Source organism: Neofelis nebulosa, chromosome 11 (genome assembly GCF_028018385.1).
Source record: "Neofelis nebulosa isolate mNeoNeb1 chromosome 11, mNeoNeb1.pri, whole genome shotgun sequence".
NCBI lineage: Eukaryota > Metazoa > Chordata > Mammalia > Carnivora > Felidae > Neofelis > Neofelis nebulosa.
In genome coordinates this window covers 29,207,625-29,228,903 of record NC_080792.1, presented here as the reverse complement: position 1 = coordinate 29,228,903, position 21,279 = coordinate 29,207,625, and the positions used below count along the sequence as shown (strand labels likewise).

General features: G+C 42.2%; 1 protein-coding gene across 3 annotated transcripts in view; it reads left to right on the top strand.

Moving 5' to 3' along the window:
• SETBP1 (SET binding protein 1) overlaps nt 1-21,279 on the top strand; it is a 377,368-nt gene that overhangs the window by 328,418 nt on the left and 27,671 nt on the right. For all 3 annotated transcript variants that reach the window (XM_058692233.1, XM_058692235.1, XM_058692234.1), the window contains exon 5: nt 17,900-18,070. In XM_058692233.1, the coding sequence (XP_058548216.1) occupies nt 17,900-18,070 (171 nt within the window). The remainder of the gene's footprint in view (nt 1-17,899; nt 18,071-21,279) is intronic.

Sequence of the window (21,279 nt, the reverse complement as noted above, 5' to 3'; positions counted from 1 at the left end):
ACTTACAGTTAAACACCTCCTTCTCTGTGTTTCACTTTCTGGAAATGCAATAATAGCTCTTACTTCTGCTGTGATTCTTCAAATCATAAAAATTGCATCCTCTTATTTATAATATTCAAAGAATTATAGGTCTTCTTATGTAGACCAGAAAAAAAAAATCTTGTTTCTACTTCAAGTAGTGGTATTAGTGGTGTGGTCCTGTGTGTGTCTCTTTCATGCCCTTAACAAGCACGGATGCAGCTCCATTAAACACAGATTCATTGATCACATGATCTCTTACTAGCCCTTTGCTGGGTAAGCACTGTTAGAAACATATGAGAAATATAGGACACAGACTCTTTTCTCAGCTTACTAATTATCTTATTGGGAGGTCAGGATTACTGTGCATAATAATAATAATAATAATAATAATAAATAACAATGTTAACAACAGTGTGCCTGTTCGGAGCCAGGCAGCCTTCTAGATACTTGATGGAACTTGACTTCCCTGAAGCCTCAGTAATTTTCATAAGGTATCTTACTTTTATTTCCATTTTACCCACAAGGAATGTAAGGATTCAATTAATTCATTTGCCCAAAACTGAGCAGTGATTGAAGATGTACCTGACTGCTTCTATGCGTTCGAGATGTCCTATAACTATGTGTCAAACTGAATGTAAGCAACGTCGACAGAATCATGGTATAGGTGGAGTGCCCCCTGCTAGATTAGGGATGTGGAAGTTCTGAGTAAGGAAGGTTACCTGCCACTTGACTTATTTTTTATTTTTTTAATATTTTTAATGTTTATTTCTTTTTGAAGGGGAGAGAGAGAGAGAGAGAGAGAGAGAGCAAGAGCGAGCATGAATGGGGGAGGGGCAGAGAGAGAGACACACACACAGAATCCAAAGCAGGCTCCAGACTCAGCTGCCAGCACAGAGTCCGATGTGGGACTCGAACTCACTGACTGTGAGATCATGACCTGAGCCGAAGTCAGACTCTTAACCAACTGAGCCACCCAGGTGCCCCCCTGCCACTTGACTTCTTACTGAAAGGTATAAGCAGGAGCTAACCCTGGGCTCTGGGGAGAAGGCATCTGTCCAGAGGTGAGAAGGAGAATATGGACCCTTCGTAGATGTTAAAAGGAGCCCTGCTTTGCTACCTGCCATCCTCTTAAACAACGGGCAAGCTTATGATGAAACTGTTGGGAAGAGACAGCCTCCACCTGCCCAAGCCTGGACCCCACTCACTTTTTATGCTGGATGTCCTTCAAGCAAATTCCTGGCTTGACAAAGACCTGCCCCCAGATAACTTTGATTATTTTAAAAACGGTGCTTATAAAAACAAACACATTCCACTTATTATATAACCAAGGCTGGAAAAATAATGTTTTACTGTCAGTTTTATTAGTTGGGAAATGTAATAATTTCCAAGTTTGAGAAATACAGTCTGGGAATTTTTTTTTAACTTTTGTTAAAAGCCTTGCATTTGCTTCATTGGCCCTTCTTGGCTCCATTTGCTCCCTGAATCCTGATTTTAGCCTCCTGTCTCTTCTTAGGGAAGCTTAATTCTCATGTTTATGTCTATTTTTTAGCTCTGAGTTCATGGATATTTTTCACAGGTGTAGCCTCATTGCACATTCATTCCGGATTTTTTTTTCCAACAGGTTCTGTGACTTCTTAATCCCACATTGGGCCATTATCTGCTTGTACCCAGGGCTAGCTAGACAAAATTAAGAAGGAACCATTTGCTAACAAGAGTTCTTTTCTTCAGTCTTTGCCTAAAGAAAACTTCTCACTGTTTCTGTCACTTTGGGGAGCCCAGACACTGAAGTGTCAATCTGTATTCCTAATAGCCATGGGAAAGTCAGGCTGTTTAAGGAAAAGCCCTTGACAGAGAGTTCAAATTCCTGCTAACATTAATTGTTGTGAGACCCTGGATGTGTCTTTTAACATCTCTGGGCTTCATTTTCCTTGCATATAAAATGAGGTTAATAGTATTTACTTCATAGGGTTATGGGGAGGTTTAGGTTAGAAGTGACACATGTAATTAATCTTCAGCTAAGGGCAGTTAGTCAGTTCTGAAGTAACCAAAAGGACTTCATTAAAAAGCAGCTTCCCTGCAAGGTGGCTCTAAGGTAGGCCCTCCAGAGTTACTGTTACCTTGGGGCACCCACAGCCCATGACACAAACACCCAGATGAGCCTGGACCTGACTGTGTTTCCCAGGCCTTTTCATGTCCAGTTACTATTGAATTTTATTTAGTTTATCCGATGGAAATGAGATCTCTGTTGTCTTCTCAAAAATGGAAATGATTCCCGCTGTTGGCTCTTAGATCTTTCCTTACAATGGCCAAATAATTTCCCTCCTGTTGAAAATCACAGGAGGAACACCTGGGTTGCTCAGCCGGTTAAGCGTCTGACTGTTGGTTTCAGCTCAGGTCATGATCTCACAGTTTCATGAGTTCAAGCCCCACATCAGGTTCTATGCTGGCAGCACAGAACCTGCTTGGGATTCTCTCCCTCTCTGTCTCTCTGCCTCTCCCCCACTCATGCTGTCTCTCTTTCTCTCAAAATAAATAAATGAACTTAAAAATTTGAAAAGAAAGGAAGGAAGGAAGGAAGGAAGGAAGGAAGGAAGGAAGGAAGGAAGGAAGGAAGGAAGGCACAGGAAACCCTTCTATCTACCCAAGATGCAGAATCGGAGGGACTTAGAGACCATAAAGAAACTCAGGACCAAAAGAAGTGTCATGCCCTGGGAATCCCACCTCGGAGCTTCTGTGGCCTTCCCCCTCCACACCCTCCAGATTTCCTTTGTGACCAGAATCCTTTAAGTGAGCACATATATGGAGACCTCCCACCCAGCATGGTTCTAAATGAATCGCTGAGCCAGTGTGCAAAATGTTCCAGACAATATCATTGCAACATGGCACATTATCTATTGCATGTGCACCCACAAATGTGGGCTGTTTCCATGTTAAACTCACCCCCACTGCTCACTATTTCTGTGTCTTTATGCTCAGAGTTTCAACTTGTATGGCTTGCCTTCAGTTAGGGTGATAATTGTCACTGCCCTTTCTCAATTATTGTACTAATTCTTGCCCATCTTTATGCTGTACAGTGCTGGCATTTTTACCAAAGTCTGGCAAAGTTCCTTCTTTATTGTAGAGGCTCAATAGTTTTTGTGGTTTTTTTTTTTTGAATGAACAAATGGGTAAATGAATAAATACATGAATATTCCCAGCACATATCAATCCAGTGGTATTTATAACTTGCTAGACTGACTTCAGTTTACAAATTAAACAAGCCATGAAATTTGAATTTAGTAAAAGAATTTTTAGAGGTCTCTATGCCAACTAATAACTATCTTGACTGTGGTTTAACAAGTTGTTAGGATGCCATGGTTTAAAGCTGTAATATACCTGCTTCTTCAGGAACTGACACCAGTCACCCAGCATGGTTTTGTGCCTTTGCCTGGCCATCTCTGCTCTCCTGGTTAAACTAACAGCTTTCCTGTCTTCTTGTGCTGATTAACTGTCCACTCCTAGTCCTTGCTGTTATTTCCTCTTCTCTCTCCCAACCTCCCATTTTCTTTCCCATGTCCAAAGCTTCTTTACTGGTCTGAGATCTGAGTATCAGCAGGAGATTTTTGTATTGGGAATAAAATCCTTCAAAAAGTGTATCAGGGGCACCTAGGTGGCTCAGTCAGTTGAGCGTCCCACTCTTGATTTTGACCCAAGTCATGATCCCAGGGTCGTGAGATCCAGCTGTGTGTCAGTCTCTGTGTGGAGCATGGAGCCTGCTTAAGATTCTCTCTCGGTCTCCCTCTGCCCATCTCCTCCTGCTCATGCGTGTGCACATGCACTCTCTCTCTCAAAAAACATAAATGAATATTGAATACCCAGCCCATGAAGACTGGAAGAGAAAGTGAAACTTCAGTGCAGGTGTAGAAAAATCCACACTCGCAGAACACATACGTTAGGTGGGGACTTAGCTTCTGGAAAACATTTTATAACTTTCTAAAAGCCCTCACCTCCAGCTGTCCAAATGAACAAAGCAAGATTTTATTTACAAAAATATGATTTAAACATGGCTTTGGCTGTCTTCATGACCTACTTATCAGTGTCTCTTTCCCCCATAGTGTCTTGAAAGGAATGTCTAATGAAGAATTTGCCCAATAAAGGTTGAGGAAGGGAAAAAGAAACAGAGGGAGGCCAAGCAGGAATTGTACACAGTAGAGCACACTGGTTAACTATTCTGTATCAAAGCTTCAATTTCCACCCTTGATTTTAAAATATCTTCTGTTGGCAATCTGCTCAGAAACCCCCTGGGAGCAGCTTCTTTTGCTCTAATCCAAGCTGTGGTAGAGAACAAGCCACCTGTTCTCCATGGTTGGGTGTTGTGTGTCTACATGAAGTCTTCTTCATGACCCTCTTCTACCTTCAGGTGAAATCCAGACTCCTGGCACCATTCCCAGCCTGACCCAGGCCCGTCTCTTCTATTATACTTTCCCCGCCCACCCTAGACACTACACTGTAGCCATGTGAGAACTCTTGCCCTTCCCCAAACACGCCATTCAATCTTATGCTTTGAGCCTTTGCACCTGCTGCTCTTCCTTCCTGGGATTCTTTTCATCCCCTTTCAGCCAATACTTCCAAACTATTAAAGACCCAAATCAAATGTTAACCTCCTCAGTGAAGTCCCTTCTGACCCAGCAGGGAAGTCACTCATTCCCCTGCTTAGTCATGGCTCTTATACCTGATCCTATTGTTCTTATCACAGAATGTTAAAAATTAATATTTACATGTTTGCCTCCAGCTCTCTGAGAATGGAGATTGTCTTTGTCTCCTCACATTGAACCTTGGTGGGGAGGGATGGAGGGATAGCTACTCTTATTAATTCTATTATTGATGAGAAAACCAAAGCACAGAAAAAGTTAACTAAGTTGCCCAGTTTCCGACAACCAGTAGCTTGTAGAACTATGATTTGAACACAGGAAATATGGGCTCATAGCTCGCCCTTTTTTACCATAAAAATGATCATGCTGATTACCTTGTTACTTTTACTATGGTGTCTATATTAATGTAAATTATTATTAATCAACCTGATCAATTATTTACATTTGTATATGAACTATACAAGTAATACATTCCATCTTAAACTATCGTTCTAGAATATATGCTAGTTAAAATATCCCCAATAAATCTCTAGTATGGCCCCAGGTACAATAGAAGATAATATAGGTGGTCTTTTCAGCTCAGGGGAGATTGTTATTTTTATTTAAATTTCTTGTTCCTGTATCTTGGTGTTTTTTTTAACTAACTATTTGACTACCCAAAGACTGGACTGTTTTTTTATATCTTAAGGGTCCCCCAAAGGATCTGGAGTTGCTGTGCTCACAGTAGGCACTGAAACTTCTGCTCAACTAATTAACACAGGAACAAAACTGCTTCCTTTCTGCCAGCCACCACCAACATATTGAGAATGTGTCATTGGGTGCAATACTTGAGTTGATAAGCTTTCTCACTGGGATCCCAGCTTTAAGAGAGAGCGTTGGGAGTTAGTTGGGGTGGTGGAAATGGAGCAATGACTTGACCAGCGACATCTTCTCCAAATCGCTAGTCATTCGCTCAGATGTCTAGTAGCCTCCTTCCTAATCACCTTGTACATGTCCCACGTTTTCTGTTCTTGTTCCTGGCTGGCTTGTTGGGAGCACATTCTCAGTGTCAGCCACTGGACTAAGCATCTTACACATGTTATCTCATTTAATCCCCATGATAGCCCTCTGAGGTAGGTGGTTCATTAAACTATTTTTTTAATAAGGTAATTGAAACTTTGAGAGGTTAAGTAACTTGAACAAGGTCAAATACCTAGTTAAGCAACAAAGCTGGGATTTAAACCAAGGGTCTTCTGACTCCAAGGTCACAGCCTTATTCATTAGCTTAAAACTCTTTTCCTTGAAAGTAATATATTGCATGATCACTGGCTTTTACATTTGGATTCTGATTCCCTCTTATATAGAATGTTTCTGCCTCCATGTCTTTATTTTACTTTCCTAATTCAGCGTCTCCCCCTTTTTAAATAAAAGCTAAAAAAGCCCACAGATGTTTTTGGTTCTGAACTAGCATGTGCATCCTCACCTTCCTGATTCCATGACCCTGGATAATGTGAGGCAGCTTCTTCAGAAATGCAGGTTCCTTATTATTTCATTTGATTTTTTAATAGCATCCTGCAGTTTTCAGTCTTTGCAACTCCCATTTCTTGGCCCTCCAAATGAAATGCACAATGCAGAAGCCCTTATTCTTTATCTCCATCTAAACACTAGTCCTCAGTAACTTGATTGACTGCCTGTGAGTCTTTGAATCAAAAGCAGTAGTCTCTTAGCCAGTTCCAAACCTCCCCAATGACTAACTTTCCTTCTCTGATCTCAGGCCCCACCCAGGGCTCTTCATCCCCATTGTCCACTTCTGTAAATTTCCCCCCACTCTTCTTTGGATGACCAAGAGACCTCCTCAGATACACTATTAAAATACCCCTGATTTTTTTTTAATGTTTATTTATTTTTGAGAGACAGAGAGAGACAGAGCACAAGTGAGGGAGGGGCAGAGAGAGAGGGAGACACAGAATCCAAAGTATGCTCCAGGCTCTGAGCTGTCAGCACAGCCCCGACGCAGGGCTCGAACTCACGAGCCATGAGGTCATGACTTGAGCCGAAGTCGGATGCTCAACCGACAGAGCCACCCAGGCGCCCCCAAATACCCCTCTTTGATTTTAAATCATATTATCAGTCTTGCTGCATGTAATGGCATGTCCATTAGCTCTGTATATGCACCACACACTGGTGCCAACACAGGCATTAGCCAAACCAGACATATTCTGAGCCACTTTGGAGTCTGGCAACAGTGAAATTTCCTTAGAGGATGGTTGAAAAAAGTACAGTGCATCCCATCTCTTTTTTTTTTTTTTTTTTTTTTTTAATTTTTTTTCAACGTTTTTTATTTATTTTTGGGACAGAGAGAGACATAGCATGAACGGGGGAGGGACAGAGAGAGAGGGAGACACAGAACCGGAAACAGGCTCCAGGCTCCGAGCCATCAGCCCAGAGCCTGACGCGGGGCTCGAACTCACAGACCGCGAGATCGTGACCTGGCTGAAGTCGGACGCTTAACCGACTGCGCCACCCAGGCGCCCCAACATCCCATCTCTTAAACAGAGGCTTGCATAATCAACCAAGTAGAAAGAAATGTTGAGGTGCATTTAACCTCATTAGTTTCAGTAGGACTGACTCCCTCCAATCCATCAGAATTGAGCTACATTAGTGAAACTCAACTATTTCCAAATCTCATTTACATAATGGATGAGATGTGAAATGAGCCCAATGCGAGGGGAGCCGCCCGGAGGCACTAAAGTTTATCACAATATGTAAGAATCCTTTTAGATCATTGCATTAAATTTCCACTAACAAGGTAACAAATTAATTGTCTGTATTACTGTACTAGCCCAAAGTCTATTGAGTGCAGAGTATCAGTGAGGAAGCAGTTGAAGTTTCAAGGACTGTGGGCGGGAGGGATGTTTATAGGGATGTGATGAATGCTACCTTAGCTCTCTCTTCTGCCCCTTTAAGAAATCCTCAGCACTTCTGTAATCTGATGGCAGACTTTGGCTTTATTAGTGAGGTAAGCGAGGATGAGTAAATCAACTGTATCAGACAAGCCTCAGGACATCTAGAAATTGATCATTCTGCCGAAATAAGCACTCTGTGTTTATTAGCTGGGAGTTCATCACTATCACTTCTCCTCATCCAATTCCTAAGAGATTTCAAAGCCATCATCATGGTATTAGCTCGTCTGACTGAACTACTAGAGATAAAGATTAGGAGATCTATCTAATGATGGGTCTGAGTTTCTGTGATTTTTTTTTCTTCTATTGCAAAGAAGAGAGCTTTTCCAGCACACATTTTGTGTCCATATGCGTATGCCTGCACACAATCTCAGTGCATTTGCATTCTATAGGATGGATTTAAATAGTGGAACAAAGTAGGTGGTTTGAGGAAGACACCCAATTGTCTTGAAACAATACAACTTTGCCATACATAAAGCGATCACTACTTAAAAAGGGATATATGCGAAACTGACTTCTCTAGCTGACACAGTGTGTCTATACAGTGGGTGATATTGCATTGAGGAGAATAATTTGATTCTATAACTACATTATAATCCTAACATCCACACATGGTCAGGCTCCTACAGATATGTCCGTGAGAAACGAGTACATATTGGACTGATCTTTCACAAACCAGTAACTATGCATTTATCTATTTATACATATATTTATAGACACACATGCACTTAAGCTCCTGATATCAAGCTCTTTTCTCAGTGTGGCTTCTAAATAAGCAGTAATCAAAATGCAAATAAGGTGACCCAGTTAGCATCGAGATCTGTATTACCATGCAGATGTGCTCTGCGACTCTGCACTATTACGGTAAAAAGGAAGACACTACAAAAGATGCTTAGATTAACCAGCCTTGACTACTAAGCCCTTGCTATTAGGGAGAATCTAGGGAAGACACTCCCAGGGTTGATGGTCTTATAGCTTGGATCAAATCTCTGGTTTTTGGCGTGATCTGTTTTTAAGCTGCCCTGTGAGTGCAGAATAACAGGCATACACCAGAAGAGCAAGAAGATGGCTTCTGGAAAGTCTCAGAATGGAACTCTGGCAGCTCAATGCCAACATGCCAGCCTGAGACAGGTCAAGAATAAGGCCAGGCTCAGAGTCACGGCTTTGCCATTCTCTCTGTGCAACACTAGACAAAGGCAAATCTCATTGCTGTCTGGGATGAGTTGCCTTGGAAGAATCAGACTAACTCGGAACTGCCTTGATTTTACTGTACTGCAGCTTCATTTTGTTTATCTGTTGATGAAACCTGAGGCATGCTTATGTACATTACAGTAGCAAATTCTTAAACTACCTGATCTCCAAGGATGTAACAAGAGCATACTTGGTGCATCAGAGCATTAAGTTGGTTTTAATTACATGTATGCATTGTTTTTTCCCTAGTTAATACATCTTGAAAGTCCCTTTGTTATATTTGTCAGAGAACAGCTACTACTCTATTGTCTCTGCATTTTTTAAAGCATGGGAACAGTCACATCAGCATTCTGTTTGGTTCTGTCTGTCTGCCTTTTGTCCTTCTATGGTGTGCGCACGTGTGTGTGTGTGTGTGTGTGTGTGTGTGTGTGTAGGAATCAACTTAGGCAGGTAAGGCTCTAACCTGAGCTTATAAGTACCTATGAAGCTGTTTACAAAATGTGTTCTCTCTGTGTATGTTTGTGTATATATGTACTTTTTTCCCCCTAAGAAGAGGTTTTGGTGTCTGAGATAAATGCAGGAAGATTAAAAACCTCTTTCTCAGTATATCTCCTCTTTGCAATTTTGGTATCTGATATATTTCCATTCTGGATGATGTCATTGGGTGCTTCTAGAAAACACCTTTCATCTGGCATGAACTTTTCACATATAGGATCAGGAGAGACTGACTTATGCAGCATTAGAATTTACTGCATAAAGGCTCTGTGAAGTTATAAATCTCTGTGAGGTTCCAGTGGACAAAATATCATCCTCTCAGCCCATTTCTACACCCTTAAATTAAGAGAAGCAAGAACGAATCCAATTGTTTAGCAGTTTCTCTGAATCTGGAAAGCTTAGAAGCAGAATAGTGGAGCTAGAAGAGATTCCGGCCAGGAGGAAAACAAAGTTCAGTGAGATTCCAAGTCTTGTTCAAGTTCATGCAGCGAGTGTGGGGTAGATCCTGCAATAGTTCAGGGTCTCAGAACTTTTGTCTCTTAACTTTTATATCAACAAATTATTTGTTCCTGATATAATTTATTGACTGTATTTATTGAACAGTTTCTTTGTATCAGATGTATACTAGGAAAATACAAGAAAAGAATGTAAAGTCTCTGCTTCCTAAAGAATTTAAATCTTACAAGGACACACATAACTTGAACATATGAAATAAGTTTATAATGAGCAAAGTAGTGCTAAGACAGTATAGTGCTTAGAAATAATGATAATAGTTAATACAGGTGAGTGCTTATACAGCTAGGCTCCTTAGTAAGGTCTTTTATATGTGTGTTAGTTTCTATCACTACTGTACCAAATTTCCACAAACTTAGTGGCTTAAACAACACAAATATATTACTTTACACTTAGAGCTCGGAAGTGCAAAATGGGCCTCACTGGACTAAAGTCAAAGTATCAACAGGGCTGCATTCCTTTCTGGAAACTGTAGGGTAGAGTCCATTTCCTTGCTTTTTCCAGCTTCTAGAGACCATGTGGATTCCTTAATATATAACCTTCCTCCTCCATCTTCAAGGCCACCAATGTAACGTCTCCAGTGCTTCCAACACCACATCTTTTTCTGGAACTCTTCTCTTCCACCTCCCTCTTCCACTTTAAAGGACTTATTATTATTATTATTATTATTATTATTATTATTATTATTACATTTTGACCATTTGGTAATCAAGGATACTCTCCCTCTGTTAGGGCAGCTGATTGGCAACATTAATTCCATCTTCAACTTCAATTCTCCTTTGCCATGTTGCATAACACATTCACACGTTCTAGGAATTTGGATATGGACATCTTTGGGGAGTTGAGGTACTATTTTGGGTCTACCACAATGTGTAATCTCATTCAATCCTCAGAAGAGCTTCATTTAACAGATGAGAAAACTGAGCCACAGAGAGTTGATATAAGTTCTCCTGAATCACACAGCTAGCGAAGCAGGTACGCTTATTTGCACAAAACATATCCTTCATGTCAACTCTCTACTACACAGAAGTAGGAGATTTAGAAAAGAAGGCTATGTGTGGACTGAAGCTTTGGGACTAGAAGGATAGAGGTGTTTTTTCTCTGTTCATTCATCCATCCTACACTGTTGAGTATCTAGTATCTATCAAGCTAACTGCTGGGGAATTAAAACAAAGATATGGTTCCTGACCTCTAGCCAATGTTGCAATTGCCTACAAGATTGTCAGAAAAATGAACAAATAATGATACGAGAAGCCAGAAGTCTGTCCAGCATGATAAGACATAGAGGAGAGAGGCACCAACTCTACCCAACAACGAGCTGTGGGTTTCATTTTTCCCAACTGCCTTTCCAAACATATCTCCCAGTATTTGGTTTTTATGACACATCCCCAACCATTCTTATATCGGCTTATTATTCCTGCTTCCACTCTTGTCATTTCCCAGCCCTGGCAGAGCCTCCCTCCACTTCAAATGATGGATTCTGACCCTCAACGCTTGGGTTGTTGTACCTGTGTCTGTCTTCCTGAGTGGATGAGTGTTCATGTTCCCCGTGCTTAATGGTGCCTGGCCCACACAGGTCCTTAATGAATATTGAATAAATAAATGGATGAACACAAGACCACCTCAGATCCCGCCAAGATCTCACCTTCCTCCTAATTCCTGAGGGACTCATTTGGTTTCCTGTCTTGTTTGGTTTTCAGTTTCATAAGTCTTTCTGTCCTATGTCACTCTCCACTTCTAAACTTTCTCTGCAAATACAGGGTTTACATCTTCCAAGTTGTGCTAGTAGGCACTCAAATGATTGTGAATTTTAAAACTATTAAGTCTAGACTCACTGAATAGCATTCCATTTAAGAGTGACCTTGCCTGAATTTCACCTCACAAGGTCCTAGAACAATGTAAAACTCATTTGACATAAAACACAAGTTGATAGAGTCACTATGACTGAACAGGCTGTTCACTGTCCAGTGCACTGGCTCAAGGGGAGGGGAGGGCTGAAATCCAGCCCATGCTTCTGCCTCCAAACCTTAAGCAATGAAGATGCATGTGTGCACAGGAAGCCATGTCTGTTTCTAATGTTCACAGGGTTGCCCTCTCTTTGCTGAGATTTGGGTCGTTAGAACTCTATCCCAAAGATACTGTATGAGTGAGTAGTAGAGGCACTGCCTTTTGATGATTAAAACAAAACAAAACAAAACACCTTAAGATCTTTCTGTGTCCTTATAAAAAGTAACAATTACCCTTATGCTATGCCAAGGTTATTAGAATGTAATTCTTAGAAAACAGGGATTTCAACTGTTTTGACCAGTGCTGTGTCCCTGGTACGGTAAACATGCAATAAATACTTGCTGAATTAATGAATATGATAATGCAAATATGAAAATAACATTTTTATTGACTTTGGCACAGAAAAATATTTCCCCCAATACTAAAGGTATCATGTAGTGGTTTTTCTTTAATTTTGTTTCTTATATTTATTTATTTATGAGAGACAGTGAGAAAGAGCCCTCGTGCATGAGGGGGGAATGGGCAGAAAGAGAGGGAGACAGAGGATCCAAAGCAGACTTTATGCTGTCAGCTCAGAGACCAATGTAGGGCTTGAACTCACTGTGAGGTCATGATCTGAGCCAAAGTTGGACACTTAACCGACTGAGCCACCCAGGTGCTCCAGGTATTAAGTAGTGTTTGGTTCATTTTCTTCTGTAACATATATCCCTCTTTGCACCATGAGTAAAGTCCATTTGTAAGCAAGAAAAAAGAGCACTGGAACAATCCAACAACCAGTTATGAGAATGGGAATTATTATCAAGTTTTCAAGAGTTTTGTCTTATGAAAAATGCGTTATTTACTGGTTTACGCAAAAGGGAAAGAAAAGAACATTGAACTGAGTCAAGAGGCAAGATTTTCCACTTCTGCACACATGCCTTGTGTGCATGCCTGCACACGTGATATGTGCATTTGGGCAAATCATCTGGTCCTCTGTGGCTCAGTTTCCATATTTGTGTGTTTGGAGTTTTACCACCTGCCTTTTGTCATCTGCAGAGATGCTTCAGGGGGCAACTAGCATTATCTATGGCAAAGCTCTTTGTAAGAAGAAAAGCCGATGACTACTCAATATCATATACCTCCCACTGCATGCCAAGAGCTGCATTCTGCAGCATGAAGGGGGCCAGGGAGATGACTGAAGAATCCAACCACCATCTCAGTGGTGTCAGGCTTTCCTGCTCTTCCAGGCTAAGCTTTGTCACCAAGAAACATCTGCATCTGCAAATCAGATAATTAAAAAAATGAATGAAGGTGTTCAACAAGACCATATTAATCACATAGCATTTTCTAGATCTGCTCTCTGCAGTGGATGTTACAAAATGAATTACATATAATCCCTAGGTGATAATTCCATGAGCCCCTTTATTTTAAAGAAATTGTGAGACGAGAACCTTTCTAGAAGTCAGAATCTAGTTCTTAACACTTCTTACTGGCTGTGTGATTTTAGGGAAGTGACACAACCTCTCTAAACCTCCATTTTCTCATCTAAAAAAGGGGACTGTACTGTACTGTACTAAGATTTATGTTTGTTTGTTTGTTTGTTTGTTTTCCCCAAAAGAAAATAAGATAAAGTAGCTTTATAAACCTAGAGCAACATACAAATTACTCTAAGGTGAAGCTGGTTTTTATTATCCAAGGTCACAGAGCTCATTAAAGGGATCCTGGGAAAGTCAGCCACCATAGACCCTGCTTTTCGTCCATGACCCCAGTGACCTTGAACAACCTGGGGAAGAGGTAATTGAACAGCAACTACTACTTTGGAGGAAACAGAATCAAAATATTGAAGCTATTGACTCACCCTTAAGGCAGTAAACAGTGCTTTGGTCTCTGACCTTTTCGCATCCTGGGGCAGTCAATAACCTGGCCGCTAGATGCAGCGCCTGCCACTGATTCTGATTCGGGAGTACTTTAACCTTGAACTAAGCTCCAAGTAACCAAGGCAACAGGAAGTCAGCTTCTGCATCGGAGGAGTGGGAATCCATAAATCAAGTCCCTAATGCAAACACGGTGTGCAGGTAGAGGTTTGAGGGGATAAGTAGTCTATGAGAAATTACCTTTGAAAATGAGTGACTGTCCCTCGATACACTACAGCACAGTTTCAAAGACTTTTTTAAAAATGTATCAATAGAGGTCAACAGGTTATTAGCAGAATGTTTTCCTATAGGTTTAACTTTTTAAAAAAATTTCCTCTTGGCTCTGTCTTTTAATTATGAACAGATGTTGGATCCACAGTTATTTGCATTGTTACTTCCTCCTTTAAAAACGTACTGGCCTCCAAATGTGCGAGCCTCAGTACAGTTTGTCCCGTGTTGGGGTTTAGGGAGGTTCTGAACACACATCCACCACATGTGCTCTCTATACAGTCTGCTGTCCAGGATTGAAAAGCAATCCCTCCCCAGATCAAAGCCATGCTCACCTTCACTCAGGTCCCAGGGTAAGTCACAGTGACATGTCTCAATGGCTCAGTCAGCACAGTGCAAATATCTGGGTTTCCTTAATGGTGAACCTCCAGCTTCAGACATCTCCCTCCCATGGAGAGAAGGAAGCCAGCCCATGATGAAAAGAAGCTTTCCAAATGCCCCGGCACTCTGCCCTCACCCCATATCTCTGAGAACTTTGTTCTGAACTATTTAACACCTGTCTGGACATTTAGGCACCTCTCCATGGGGCATCAGCTGCCACCTGGAATGAAGGGAAACAAAGACGTGGGGTGGCCCGCCTGCCCAATGCTCTCTCCCATGAGGGGTCACCCATTCCAGTCCCCGAAGCCCTGTGCTCTCAGGCAGGTTTTGTGGATTACAAATGCTGCTAGATTAGTCTTTGTTGAAAGCTTATCTAATATACTTGCTCATGTATGCTATTTCTGGGATTGTTTCCATAATCCTCTCAAAACCCAAAAATGTCTGAGAAAACGTCATGGCTCTTTTTTCTTTTTCTTTCTTTTTTTTTTTTTCCTAATTGGTTTTCAAATTCATTGGATGGCAACTAACAAACAGTACTATAATCTAGAAAATCCTAAATTATCTAGGGTTTTCAAGACAGCTAAATAGTGACAATTTGAATTATAGAGTTTCTAAGTGTCATTTTATTACTTTTAACATAAACACTTGAGTAGCAAAGTATGCCCAATAGAGGTATGATCGAATGAACTTTAATGAAATGATGTGGACTGAGACTAATTTGGATTGTGAACATTTGCATGAAAATGGGTACAACGAAAATGACTTGAAATCAGTTTGTTCTCAAGTGATAGTTAGTTAAATATCCACTTGCTAATCCTGTTTATGGCTTGTTCCCTGAGCATGTCATAATTTGAGCAAAGAATTACCTGCCCACCCTGTGTCCACAGGTACAAAGACGACATATCAGTGGGTTTTTCCAAAGGACCTGTTATCCAACAGACCTCTGATGGCTCAGCATTCCAGGGGCGTGCTACGGAAAGGCACACCTGCATCTGTTGAATGAGAGCATGACATTGGTGGTAGAGAGCACCGAAATGGGGGATCCCCATCAGACCCGGTGTGCTGTCCCCAGTTCAGATTGTTAGCTGCCAGTTGGTCAAGCATATCATTCTACCCCAAAGCCCATGCTCTGGTAGACTTCTAGATTTTCGCCCAAAGTCTTTTTATTTTCTCAAAGGAAAAAGAATTTAAGTTGTGTGTGGTTTAGGGGCCATTAAACATCTGACTTTGGCTCAGGTTGTGATTTCACTGTTTGTGATTTTGAGCCCCACGTTGGGCTCTGTGCTGACAGCTCAGAGTCCGGAGCCTGCTTTTCAGATCCTGTATCTCCCTCTCTCTCTGCCCCTCCCCTGCTCATGCTCTGTCTCTCTCTCTCAAAAATAAACCTTAAAAATTGTTTTTAAATATTAAAAAAAAGATGTTTGTGGTTTAAAAAACATTAACAATAAAGAAGGCTAGGGAGTAAAAGTAAAAACTCCTTCTTCTTCCTCACCAATCTTGCCTGTGCCCTCCTTCCTGAGAATAACCACTGTTAACTGTTTGCGTATATCCCCTTGTGGGTGACTCTGTATGTATTTTACCTGGGTTATATGTGTGTGTCTAACCTATCCCTGACACGCCTGCATTTCTCTCGGATGGGCATACTATACACGTTGGCTGCCCTTCCTGATTTCTTGATGGTCATGCCTTGCAATCTTCCTGTCATAGGATTTGATGTCTGTCTACCTCCACTGTCAAAATGCTATGAAATATAAAATCCAAGGAAGCATAAATGGTATTGTTATTTGCAGCACAAGAGGGGGAGTTTCAGAGGGCGGGATGGAGAGTAGGAGGACGGTAGTAGTAGGGTAAATGAAAATGTCATCATGACTTTCTTCCTCAGATGGTTACAGGTGGGTGCTTTTTCCAGGTGTGATACTAGGGCCTGTGCACCCTCAATGTGAACTATGCTGTCGGCAGACTAGGGTGGTGTGGTGGACAGGTGTTAGAAGACGACCAGCTGGGCCAGGATGATCCATGGGTCCAGGATTTAGCATCTGGCTGCTTGCAAAATCCCAGCTCTGACATTAGGGCTGTGTGGGTTTATTCAGTTTTCTCTTAAGCACTCAGAAATGTGTTTTCCTCACCTGCCAAATTAAGCAAATAGTAACTTCCGTGCTACACACTTCACTGGGCTGCCATCAGGCCTACCTGAGCTGGCCTTACTGTGGTGGTGACAGAATGTTTCTCTGGGAGAGGGACTGAACAACTCAAGCTGGTTGGGTTGGAACCAAAGGGTCAAGAACTCTTGTGATAAAGCCTCATTTGTTGCTGGTGCTGTGGGTGGCAGGTTGCCTAGAAATGAAGAAACTCTGTGTAGATGACCATTGGATCAGATACCCCTAGCCTCTGGACTTAGGCTTGGATGAGTTGGAGAGTCACCTTTCTGCAGCCAGCGCTGTTGAAGGTGCCCAGAGATCCTTGGTCAAGTCAGAGAAGAGAGCAGATTTGCCAGCTGATTTCAGTTGCCCTGAGGAAGCAGCAGGCTACAGTACTGGCCGTAGTAATTATAGGAATAATAAATAGTAGCAGGAAGCACTTCTATGTCATGGACTGTGTGCCAGGCACTGTGGTAAGCACTCTACATTAATTGACTCAGGGATGCTCTCAACCATCCCTGTGAGGTTATACTGTTCTGCCCCATTGTACAGGTAAGGAATCTTAAACTTAGAGAGGTTAAGTAACTCGCTTGTGATCGCACAGCTAATAAATAAGAGAGCCTGGATTCGATCCCAGGAAGCAAGGTTCCAGAATAGCTCTTACAGTTTGTTATAGAGTAAATGTCCAGGCCCTTTTACAAAGGCACCTCACAGGGGTTCTTTTCAGCATCACAAAGACATGACTTATGATGCTTATTAGGACCAGAGACCCCGAAAAGCCCCCAAATCGACTTTCACTCAGCCTGGTGACTGTCGTCACACACCAGACCCCATAGGGCATCTTCTGCTGTAGCAGACTGACCTCTCATCTGAATCAACTTCCTCCCCACCCATAACTTACCATATGCTCTTCTCAGCACTGAGAACGCCATTCCCTCTTCCTTGTGCTTTAGCATGAGCTCTGGAACTTCTCCCCACACTAATCCCTAACCCCTTAGCACTCCCCAAGCACGAAAGATGAACAACGCACAAGCCTGTCTTTATGCGTTACCCAATTTTTCCTTCTCCTTTAGTCTGGCCTCCCCAGCCAGGTGCGATGAGAAGCTAGGGTGGGGCCTGCTTCTCCCCTTCACACCCCGCACACAGCACAGCCTCTGTGAAGACATGCTCCTTGACCCATGGAAGACAAAGGGTACCTGCTAAATCCTACTGCTTCGTTGGACCTGTGCCCCCACTTCCAGGCAGCCAAACTGGAATGTTGTCACCACTAATCTCAGCCACAAAACCAAAACCAGTCATGCTGCTAACATTTTTTTTTACACGTTCTAAAATTTCATTCTTGTTGGACCAGAAGGAGGTCAGATGATTTAACCATTTTCTCAACTCACTTTCAGGTTTTCTGTTGTCTGTTTTCCTGTTCCTTTCAAGTAACTGAAAGCTTTGGGGTTATTATCTTTTAGGAATGCCAAGTCCCCACCTAAAAGTGGACCAAACGGCACCACATAGTAAGAACGAGGGCTCTGCGTCCACCATGATGACCAGGAAGAAGCCAGCCGCAGTTGACAGTGTTGCAATCCCACCAACCCCAGTGTTATCTCTCCTTGCTGCTTCTGCAGCAACGTCCGATGCAGGTGAGCACTTCTCAAATGCTTTGGGTTCATCCCTGTGACGGTGGGCATGGAGAAGGAAGGCCCACTGGGCGTGTGCTGTTGCATATAGGTTCTCTGTGCAGTCAACCTCCCACAGACACTGAGAACGCTTCAGCACTGGATTTCAAGTGGGAGGAAAGGAAGGAGATGAGCTCAGGACCTGGGGGCAGAGGCCCGTGAGTGGCAACTGAATGATAGCAGTATTAATTATTTTTTATCAAGCCTTAGTAATTCCTAATCTCCACATCAAGAGCTTTACATATGTTATCTCATGTAACTCATGAAATAAGTCTGTGAAATAAATACCTATGTCCTCATTTCAGAAGAGGAAGCCAAGAGTCAAGAAACTTGCCCCCAGACACCTGAGGGCAGTCAGGATTCCAACTTCGGTCTAGTAGCCATGCTCTTCACCACTGCATTTTATTTGCTCCCTGGCTCACTAGGGTTGAGAGACGGCAACCAGAGTTTCCCCAAGGCCTTGATTCATCCTACCCCGTGATGTCATGAATTCCTCATTAGCCACCAGACTCCTCACTAGCAGTTGATAAAATATAAAATCTTTATTCAGGCATCCCAGATGCTCTGCCTTCCTCTGCTCCCCACATAATCTCCTGGCAGCGCCTCCCTGTTCCAAGAAGGCAGGCCTTGGACTTGGCTTAACACCTTTTTTTGAGGACAGCCTTCCTCAACTCCCATCCCCATCTCCCCATCCCACAGAACTTCAAAGCCCGGCCTCCTCTGAATGCACACAGCACCCAGTGTCTATACCATGCATTTGCTACCTACTCAGAGACTGCAGAACTGTCTTCCATTAACTTCTTCTCCCTCACAATGAAATTGTACATACCTCAGAGGTAGAAGCCATGATTTAGGTTCTTGCTATCTTCGTGGCACACAGAATGATGGCACATTGTGGAATTAATGCATTGGTAAATGTTAAGCATATCATAGTATTTAGAAATGCCTATTATACTTAGAATCCCAAAAGGAGACTCTTTAGTGGTATTCATTCTAAACTCATCTTCTAAGTGACCAGGTTGCTTTGAACAGAGAACTCAACTTGTCTTCATACCTACCTCCTTCATGGAAATTATCGGTAATTAGAAAATGCACCCAGTTGAAATAGCAGTAGGAAATATTTGGAGTGACATTTCCCAAATTGAGTTCTGCAAAGTATTAGTAGGTGTTTTGCGGTAAAAGCTATTTTTATAGTTAAGCGAATATAGGGAATGCTGCTTTATACCTGCTTCTCTTCCATAGGGCTTTTCAGATCCTTTAATTGATCAGTGTGTGCTCTGAGGTTCCAGGAGGGAGAGACACCAAATTTCACAATCTTGTCTGACCACAAAACCGAGTTTTCTGGCAAGAGCTCTTAATATCTCTTGGAAGAGCTGTTCTCCTCAGCCGTTTGAGAAATATCGCTTGGAAGGAATGGGATAGTCTCTTAAGTGTGATCATGAATCTACCCACCTTTCACACGCTAGGTGTGAAGTGAAAAGTTCTTGGTGGAAATGCCAGGTAAGTGATGGCTGCAGTGAAACAGGAAGAGGTCAGAGGGAAAGTTGTAGGTGAATGAGGAAGAAGTTATCTGAGACTTGACAGATGGTGCTACCTTTGCAGGAAAGCGTCCAGGCAGAGGGAGTGATGTGGACATAGTCCAGGACACGGGAGCTGGTGTCAAGCATGGAACTCTGAGAAGGGATCACTTGGCTGGAGTGAAAGATTTGGGTTGGGGTCTGCACTATCCATGCAGATAATTACTTATGCAACCTTGTTGGCTAAGCTCTGGAGACCTCCCTTCATGGATTTAGAAATTAGCCTGTATGTTTCCGCCTTTGCTTGCCAAGCACAGATATTTCCCAGGGGCAAAAAACAGGTGGTCCACCATTTTTCTCCCCTCAGCTCTTTCCATCCAGAGTGAGAGAATGTGTTCTTGGGACCTCCTGCTTCCACGGGCTTGCCTCCTCTGTTTGCATTCAGTTGTTTACAAATATGCCAAAAAGGCGTAGAAACCAGGTGGGTATTAAACTTTTAAACCTGCCTCTCTGGTAATCAGAGCTGAGCCAAAGCTCTCGTGTTTCAGGATGCGGGAATGGGCTGTTTATTTTTGGCAGTGCTAAAATGAGACCCTCGTGAGAATTTCACAGATTTGGTCCATTTCCGGGTCTCAGGCTGTGAGGCAGAACTTTGGGGAGAAAACCAGCCAGAGATTTCCCCAGGTGCTGGAGGCCAGACCTTCCTGAGATTCCACTCCCCACAGATAAATGGATTCCCACAAACCTGAGAGAGTTAGGGTCACACAGCCTGGGCTCATGTCCAATACCCTGTTTCACATGTGATTCACACATGATTGCTGCCGAGATTCAGAGATCTGCCTGAGGTCATGCAATTGGATTAGAACCCAAACTTCTTGATTTACTGCCTGATTTCCAGTGGAATCTCACTTCTATCACAGGCTCAACATTAGAAACAGCAGATTTCTTTCTCCCTAATTATGGGCCCCTACTTCTTTTAGGGAATAGTGAGGAAAAACTCATCATTTGATGTTTTAACTATGGGAAAGCACACAGTAGAAAGGCAGTAAATAGTATCTTGGTTTGATTTCATTTAGTTGTATGCTTCTGCATTAGTCATATATATTTGTGATGAGACAATTCATTTTTGTTTTCTTTAGAGTCCCTTTTTCATCTTTGGCCATAAGCAAGGGAATTTAGAAGTACTTCTGGCCTGTTTTCAATGGGTCATCCTTTTCACAGGATGGTTTTGAAGATCCAGACAAGGGCTGAGGGAGGAGAAGGAAAGGAGAATAAAACTAAGTGTCTTAGAAAAAAAAAACTAATTTGAGAAATCCTGTATTGAGATAAAAAATATATATACTGAAAGAATTCAATTAATTGGAAATTCCTTTCCTTTTAAAATAATGAATGCTACAGGGTGCTTGGCTGGGTCAGTAAAGCATCCAACTCTTGCTTTCAACTCAGGTCCTGATCCCAAGGTAGTGGGATTGAGCCCACATCAGGCTCTGCACTGAGCATAGAGCCTGCTTGGGATTCTCTCTCTCTCTCTCTCTCTCTCTCTCTCTCTCTCTCTCTCTCTCCCTCTCCCTGTCTCTGAAATAAAAATAATAACAATAAATACTAACCTATCTAGTACAGGCCCCTGACACATAGTAGACACTGAATAAGTAATCA